The sequence below is a fragment of the Camellia sinensis genome, chromosome 7 (genome assembly GCF_055761805.1).
Source record: "Camellia sinensis isolate YWXY chromosome 7, ASM5576180v1, whole genome shotgun sequence".
NCBI lineage: Eukaryota > Viridiplantae > Streptophyta > Magnoliopsida > Ericales > Theaceae > Camellia > Camellia sinensis.
In genome coordinates, this window is record NC_138967.1 from 16044943 (window position 1) to 16054011 (window position 9069).

Genomic DNA, 9069 nt, shown 5'->3' on the forward strand with positions numbered 1-9069 from the left:
CTGACGCCGTTGACCTCTGAGAACCGTAGAACTTGGTGGAAAGTGGATGGGACAGCTTCTATTTGGTGGAGCTAAGTTCTGCCCATTATGGTATTATAAGGGGATGGTACATTAACTACCTGGAACTCGACTTGGTGGACTGTCTCTTCAGCCCTCATTGGCAAAAAGATTTGTCCTAGGGAAAATACTAAACTTGAGTTGAAGCCATAGAGTGGGGATTCTACGGTGAGTAGGGCTTCAGGAGACAATTCCAACTTTTTGAAGAGTCCATAGTACATGATTTTTACTGAACTGCCCTGATCGATCAGTATCCCTCTGACAGCAAATTCCCCGATCTGTGGTGTTACTACCAGGGCATTGTTGTGAGGATAATGGACCCATGCCAGATCTTCATCAGAAAAAGAAATCTTAATTGATGAACGAACCCTTTTTACAGCTACCTCTAATAGGGCCATTATTTCCTTTCGGTGTGTTATGTTGCTTCCTGTCTCATGCGTCTTTTCGTAAGAATGGAGTATATCATATTGATAGTTGTCGTGGATTGTGTTTCCCCGCCTTTGTGTCTAATCTTCTCTTTCCAATCTGCAAACGAGTCAACATAAGATTGTAGGTGCCTGCTTTGCACCAATTCCTCCAGAAATTGATTTAACGCTTTGCAGTTCTCTGTGAGGTGTCTATGATCCTTATGGTAAGAACAACGTAGTCTTCGATTTTGAAAGGTCGGGTTGCCGATCATTCGGGGCGGCCAAGAGAAGTAAGGCTTATTCTGGATTTTTGACATCAGGCGATATATCGGCTCATTAAAAATGGTAATAATTGCTTGGAAGGCTTCTTTTCAAATTTTCGGTTGATCGGCGATTGTATTTGACTCATTCCATTTGCCATCCAGAGACTTCTTCTCATCTTTTCTTGAAACCTTCGTAGGAATCCAAGCAGGCTTTGATTCCTCGACGCTTCTTATGTCGTTTTCGATTTTGCAATACTGTTTCACTCGTCTCATTAGGCTTCCCACATCGGTTGGTGGTTTCTTTGTTAAAGACTTTTGGCGCTTGCTTTTGGGCTGCAATCCCAACTTGAATGAGGCTACTGCTAGCTGTTCATTGCAATTATCGATCTTGTTATAAGCTGCCCAATATCTGCTGAAATATTCTCGTAGCCTTTCTGTATCATCTTTCTTCTTTGTGAGGAGCACATCGACCTCTTTTGGTGGCCGACCGTTGGTGATAACGTGTGAGATGAATACTTGCTGTAGCTGTGCCCAATCGCCAATGGATTGGGCTTCCAATTTGTAATACCAGTATAATGCCATTTCTCCTAAACTTGAGGAGAATATTCGACACATGATCGGGCCATTGTTGCTCCATAATGTCATGGCTTGTTTATAATGTTGGATGTGGCTGGTTGGATCCCCTTTGCCATCATACAGGTTGAATTTTGGTGGGGTGAACCTCTTTAGTGGATCTGCACTATCTATTGCTTAGGAGAATGAGGGTGTTAAATCGTCCGTGAAAAGTTTACGTTGAATGGGCTTTGGATGTCCTCCTATTCGACTGTCGAGCCAGCTTTGCAAGTCATTCTTTGGACTGTCCGGAGAATTCTTTCTGGTGACCTGACGCTTTTTCTACATCCAATCAGGATTGCTGCTGGTTGTTTGGCTTGTGGCCCGATGAAGATTAGTTTGTCTTTGATTATTGGCAGTTTTGGCTTGTTTGTCAGGCTTTCTTCGGGTCACTCGTAGTTCTTCTTTGAGGGCCTCTACTTCTGCCATCAGTCGTTCAACGAGTCGACCCTGTTGATTTTCGGGGTCCAAATGAGCTATTTGAGCTGAAGTTTTTGGTATATCCTCGGAATTATGGCCGAAGTTTTCACTAGCCATATTTTCAAGGGGAAAATTTTGGGGGTCACTTGGTATCTCGTTCAGAGTGAGATGGGCACTCATCTTTGCTCGAGTTTCACGTAGATGACGCCAATTATGGAAGGATGAAATTTGTTCTCCACTGGAAAATCGAGATGAGCTGCTCCTTTTTGTACTCTATAGAAAAGATACCAAGATGTCAGTGATCTCTCTCGACTAGAGTTGGTCTGGAGGACCCTCTGACGATCAAGTTAGAATATGGCTTGGACATGATATATTTGAAAGGAAAAACTTGATTGTAATTGTTTATTAGTGAAATTTTTACTTGCCCCTATTGTCATTCTTGGCTCTTCTTTTTATAGTGTTCATACCTTGCATTTTGGTCGTTGGATGACTGTCTTGATCTAATGGTATTTTATGGCCCTAGACACTGGTCGGGCAGGTGGGCAGGTTGTCCTGATCTGCCATTGTTGAAGCTGTTTTATTTTGGATGGCCCAGATTTAGTTCGGATATAGGCTTTCATCTTTGATCGTTGGATCTCTTTTATTGGATGATCATGTTGTCAGGATATGTTGATCCCATATCCTCATTTTTGTCAATTCTAATCTCCGTTATTGGTTACCAATTAATCCAAGGGCTTTCCTTTGCGTTGTGGATCTCTTCCCAAAGGGCGATCTTATTTAAACCTTCTATCACATGACTTTGTTTCTTTTAAGATGGACCTACCAAGGATTTGGGCTTGGCATTTATTTGGGGCTTGCCTCGGCTGGGTTAAAATGCTTTGGGCCATATATCAATTCTCTTGGGCTTTGGGTCAATGTTTTTACCCTCCACAAACTATAATGAGAATTGATTTAATTTAAGTAAATTTGAATTAATTAAAGTCCATGTAATTTATTAATTTAAACTTCTAATTAATTAGAGTCTAGAAGAAATTAGTGATTAGTGAACCTCTTAAGCCTACTCATCAAAATGAAATAGGAGTAGAAAATATGACATAGTGGGCCTTGTAGAGAGAGACATAACTTGAGAGAGTTCTAGAAAGGAAGAGAAGAGCTCAAGAAGAGGAAGATTAGGATCTAAGCAAAAATCTTCATAATAAACCCTTTAAGGCAAGAATTTCTTGCTAATTTTATGTAATTAGGGCTTATACACTCATCATCTTGAAAGATTGAAGCTTAAATTGAATGGATTCATGGTTATTGAAGAGTTTTAAGGATAAGTTTAGGGTTGTGAATCCTTATGAACATAAAAGAGAGGAATGGTAAGAATGAGTTCAATATTTGAGTATGCATAGTATAATTTCATGAAAATCATGATCATAAACTTGTTTTCTTGCTTGGCCTGGCCTCTCATGATTTTAAAGGAATTTCTATATATAAGCTTGAGTTGAAGCCCTTAAAGTTGTATTTCTCGATTTTACAATTTTTCCAAAGAATTTTATCTTGTGTATGGAAATTGAGGTTTGATTTAAAGTTATGATTTTGTTTGAAGTTATGTATGGTAAAGTCAAGTTGTTTTTGTGAGTTTTGAGCTTGATATGCATGGATTTGAAGATGGATTTTGAAAAGAGGAAGTTCTACTTTAATAGGTGTTTGGACTGGAAATGAACCCAGATAGCACGTGCGGCTAAGCCTCCTCTGTTTCAGTGTCCCTTTTGCTTCAATTGCACGTGTGGGGCGCATGTGCGGTGGAGGTTCCACACATGCGGCTAGTGCTTCCGCACATGCGATTTTCAAGATGGACTCGGTTTCATTTTATTTCCGTTTTTCGGACTTCCGAGCCTTCATTTGCATGGTTTTCACATGTTTTTCACATGCATATGCATAGCATGAACACGAAAGAACTTAACGAACAAATAAGAATAACCGATTGAACGAATCGAATGTATTTTGAGCTGTTGTGCTTGAATGTGTTTGTGTAGGTTAGACACTGTATTGTGACCACGAGATTTATGAAGCCAACTGTGAGTAATAACGTTGTAAAGATATGTTTGAATTACAAGTATTTTCTGAATTATAAACTGCTTTGTTTTTGAAATAACGCTTTCTGACTGATTGAATGATTGTCCTATTTATGAAATGTATTCGCGGCATCCATAGCATCTGTTGCTGTTACTGCTATTGCTACTGCTACTGTTATAGAGATCTCTGTTAGTTTCAATTCTTGGAACTTCTACTTACTATATTAATGGCCATCATATATGATTGTTTGGTCTTCTAAGACCTATTGTACTGTTCTGCTAATGGATGTACTACGTATGACTGCTATGATTACAATACGAAATGAAAAACTGATTCATTGACGAGAATTGACCATTTTGAATATTGTAAGGACATCATTCATAACCGCTTTACACTATTGTCATTCACTGGACTCTAGCTCATTGTTTTCTATATATATATGTAGGTCATCAACCACAAGACCGGACTTAGCGGTGCCAACCTAAACCCTGTTTTGTCAAGCCAACTCCTATGCCTCATTGTAAGGTTTTGAACAGTCAAGCTTCAAAGTTTTTTGGGTGGTTTAGGATTCACCTTTCATAATTGAGATCGAGTGTTATGAAGTGTTGTCTTAAGCCTTTTGTTTTGACTGATTTTTGGTAATCGGGTTAAATCCCTAAGTTTTCTTTATGTTTTGTACTTAAACTTGACATGGACTAGTGTGTGCATATGTGTATATATATAAATGTTTGTTTTGTTCATTTAAGTCTTCACAACTAATTGAACGTTATATTTTAATATTTATAGGCTTTCGCCAGTCCCTATTACCATATTATTATTAAGCAGGCCTTTGGTAATTTCGGATTATTGGTCGGTCACTTCTCTAATCTCTTGGACAGGGGTTAGGTCATGACATTTATGAAGATTAGAAAAATACAATAAATTTTACAATTTTAATATAATTATATTGACTTTTCTTTTAGTAAGGTTAAAAATAACATGAACTAATATAAATGGTGAGAAGATATAAAAATAAACAAAGTAAAACATATTTTAGTGTATAAAATATGACAATATTATTTTTCAACCATAACTAGGGGGACATGAGAGTTGGCTCAATGATCTATGTAGATGTTTCTTGCGATAGTACGAAGGCAGTTCAAGGTTAGAAACGATGGAGTAACTATGACCCTTTTGCTGTAATCTAACACATTCTATTGTATGGGGGGAAAAAATCAAATAACTAACGAATTATTGTTAAAAATGAGATTAAATGTTATGTGAATTAAAATTGAAAGGGAGTCTATTATAATTATGTCAAAATTACAAAACTTATTATATATTATCAAAATATCAGAAAAGATCACTGTAATTTATTCTTAATGCCCCCATGATATTCAAATTATAAATGAATTTGAATTATGTAGTATGGGATCTATAATTTTAACATAGATTAATATTTTTAAGTAAAATTCAGAATGAAACTTCTAAATTTATAATATGAATGTATTCAAAATGGATCTTCATAATATATGCGTCATGTGAAGTAATTACTCATGTTCCAATGTATTAAATGAATCATGAGATTTGTCAAAATATTCATGTTCCAATGTATTTAATGAATCATGAGATTTGTCAAAATATTATTTTTATATGTGAAAAGTTGAAATATTAATTATAAATTAGTTTTATACAATTCAAAAGTCATTGAATTAGTTTTATACAAATTCAAAAGTCATTGAAACATTCAACAATAAATGCATTCAATTAATTGAAACATTCAACAATAAATGCATTCAATTAATGATTGACTGAAAACAAAATTTATAAATTTAACGAGTAACTAAAATTAAAAATTTATCAAAATTGAGATAAATTAATATATCATCAAATACGCTAATTAGTGGCAATTACACTTGTTAACATAATAAATTTGTGTAGAAAATTAAATACATAATTAGATATAGGTGTCTTATAAAGAGTTAGACCCCACTTATTATGAGATATTTGTGTTCGATTTTGATTTTCGTCTCTACATTTCTAACGTAACCTGTTGTTAGCATTAGCCCTCATATATATTATTCTTTTGAATAAATTATATTTTGCCCTTTTTATGTTTAATTATTTTTTCACTTTAATTTTTTTGAAATTTATTTATTTTTTCACTTTAGCCATTTGTATTTTATTTTGTTTTAATTTACTCTAATAAGTAATTTATGCCTAAAATTAGACAAAAAGTGACACAATGACACTCACGTATATAAAAATATTTTTATTCCATATAACTCACACATTTAACACAAATATAAATCTCAATATAATAATCACTCTATTTGATTTTAGTTTTCATAATTTACTTCTTAGAAAATTCTACTTTTTCATTTTTCATATTTTTTTATTTTCACTAATTTTTAAAAATATTTTAATTAATTTTTTTTAATTTTTAGACACGCATAACATAAATACACTTAAAAAGTATAATATTTGTGACAAAAATATTTTAAAAATTCACGAAATACCAAAAACATAATAAAATATGAAAATTTAATACATTTTCATATTTTTGTGTATTTATTAATTTTTTAAAATATTTTTTCACAAATAATTTACTATTTATATACATCTATAAGTAAGATGCATTTAAAAAAGTAAAAAAAGTTACTTAAAATTTTTAAAAAATTCATTAAAAACAAAAAATACGAAAAACAAAAAAACTTAATTTCTATAAAATTGAATTCAGAAAATTAAAATCAAATATATTGAATATATTTTTTATATTATATGACAGATAATGTGATATTTTTTTTTATCTAATTTTAAATAAAAGTTAACTTCAATAGTAAATTAAAAGAATTTAAAATATGAAGAGTTAAAAAAAAAAAATCAAACTTTAAAGTGACATTTTGGCTATGTTTCGCATAAATAGTTTGGGTTAAAATAGTCACAAAAAGGCAAAATAAGTTAAAAAGTCAATAAGATAAAATATCACATTTAAACTATAATCATTTTATTTTTTTCTCCTTAAAACCAAAAAAGCCAAAACCTTATTCCAAACGAATTTTTTTAATACCAAATTAAAATAATTACAAAATCAAAAAAAATTCAAAAAAACTAACCAGAAGCTTTGTAGTAGTTCTGTTTGTCTATTCTTTTAAAAAGTTAAAAACTTTCGTTTACCCTATTGTTCATGTGCAATTGACTACAATTGAGATCATAATAAGAGCACGCTGCTAAAATGTTGTACATTTGTTCGCACCGTGTTTGGACTGATGTCTAGTTTCAGACAACATCCAGCACACCCAGCGGGCATTAGCACAAGAATAATGCTAAGAATCATATAAATATATATATATATATATATATATATATATATATATATATATATATATATCATGAAATATAATTTTTTATCTTTTAATTAGTGTATGATATTTTATTATATATGTAATTTAAAGGTAAAAATTTTTTTATGATCATCTTCATAATATTTTACCATGATCTCTAATATTACTCTTAAAGCGTGTTTGATTGGAGGGATAAAGAGAGACTATTTATTGTGCGGATTGTAATTCATTGAAAGCATTCAATTTGACGTTTATTTATTTTTAGTCCACCAAACATGGAGTCCAGTCAGACTCCATATCCCTCGTATGAGGGACTATTTTATCCTAGGAGAGTGTGAGATTATTTTCATGAGACTATTTATTGTTGGCATTAGGTGGTGAAATTATCATTTTGACTCTCTACTATTTAATTATGTATTATATTTAGTAAAATTTAATAAAATTTAATTGTCTGAATTTAAAAATAAAATAATTTTATTTAACTTTTTTATTGATGTTTTATTTATTTAATTTTTTTAAATAAATTTTTATAGATATTTTTATTGATGTTTTATTTGAAAATTTTGTTTATATTTTATTTAATTTCATTATTTAAATTTTAATAAATGTTATATTTAATTTCATTATTTCATTATTATTATTATTTAAAATAAATTTATTTAAAATTTTAATTAAAAAAATAACATATAGTTTTATTGATATTTATTTATTTAATTTTAAAAAAATAAATTTATTTAATTGTGTAAAAAATAAAATAATTTTTTTATTTAATCTAGCTAAAAATAATTAAAATATTAAAGATATGTTTAATATTGCTATTACTTAGTAAACAATTGAAAAATAGTAAAATAGTTTTTTGTTCATTTATCTTATCCAGTCCGTCCAACCAAACATTGGATTCACTAGAAATAATCATTTCCAAACATCTAATCTCATAAGAAAACAAACACAATACACATCCAATCCAACCAAATAATTCGGGGGATTTTAATCCCCCTTATTCAGTCCGTCCAATCAAACACACCCTTAAAGCATATTTGTTTGGATGGACTGGATAAGGTGGATTGTAATCCATCGGACTGTTAGTTCTGGGATACATTATCCTCGGACTATTTGGTTAAACTGGATTTGTATCTTATATTTGTTTAGTCATGGGATTAGATGTCTGTATTAGACTATTTTTAGTGAATTCAATGTGTGGTTGGATGAACTGGATAAGGATAAATGTTCAAAATATTATTTTACCCTTGTAATTTATAATTTTTATTTAATATATAATTTTAAATTTTAAATTTGTAATCTATAATTTATAATTTATAAATTAACATCACTAAAATTTTTTAATTTATAAGGCCATAATCTTTAATTTATTATTTTCAATTAAATTAAATTTATAATTTATAATTTACAATTTATAAATTTTTATTTAATATATAATTTTAAATTAACAACATAAAAAAATAATTTTATTTTATATATAAATTTAATTTTTTAACAACACTAAAAAAATTTAATTTATAAGGCCATAATTTTAATTTATTCTTTTTAATTAAATTAAATTTATAATTTATAATTTTTATTTAATATATAATTTTAAATTAACAACACTAAAAAAAATAATTTATAAATATTAAAAAGATTATTTAACCATTTTCTAATTGTTTATTAAGTAATAATATAAAAGTAAAATGAACATTTCACATATTAGTCTCATGGGATATCAATCCCATGAAAATAATCTCATTCCCTAAAATACAAAATCCCTCATATGATTAATCCCGAACAAAAAAATTAAAACAAATAACAAACTATTAGTCGGGATGAATTAGCCTCCGTTTGGGAAGTGGGTTGGCTTTTTGGCTTTTTGGCTTTTTTGGCTATTTTAGCCTGGGCTAAAAAGCTTGGTTTGGTAAGGGCTTTTTGGCT

At 30.4% G+C, this 9069-nt stretch overlaps 1 protein-coding gene across 1 annotated transcript; it reads right to left on the minus strand.

The window, feature by feature from the left end:
* Positions 1–835: 835 nt before the first annotated feature.
* Positions 836–1309, minus strand: LOC145795628 (uncharacterized). The gene has a single exon (XM_082880467.1). It carries the CDS (start codon positions 1307–1309, stop codon positions 836–838), a length of 474 nt encoding a protein of 157 aa, XP_082736593.1.
* Between the last annotated feature and the right edge of the window lie 7760 nt (positions 1310–9069).

Coding starts and splice junctions, on each gene's coding strand:
- LOC145795628 (XM_082880467.1), bottom strand. CDS start 1,309: ATGGCATTATACTGGTATTACAAATTGGAAGCCCAATCCATTGGCGAT.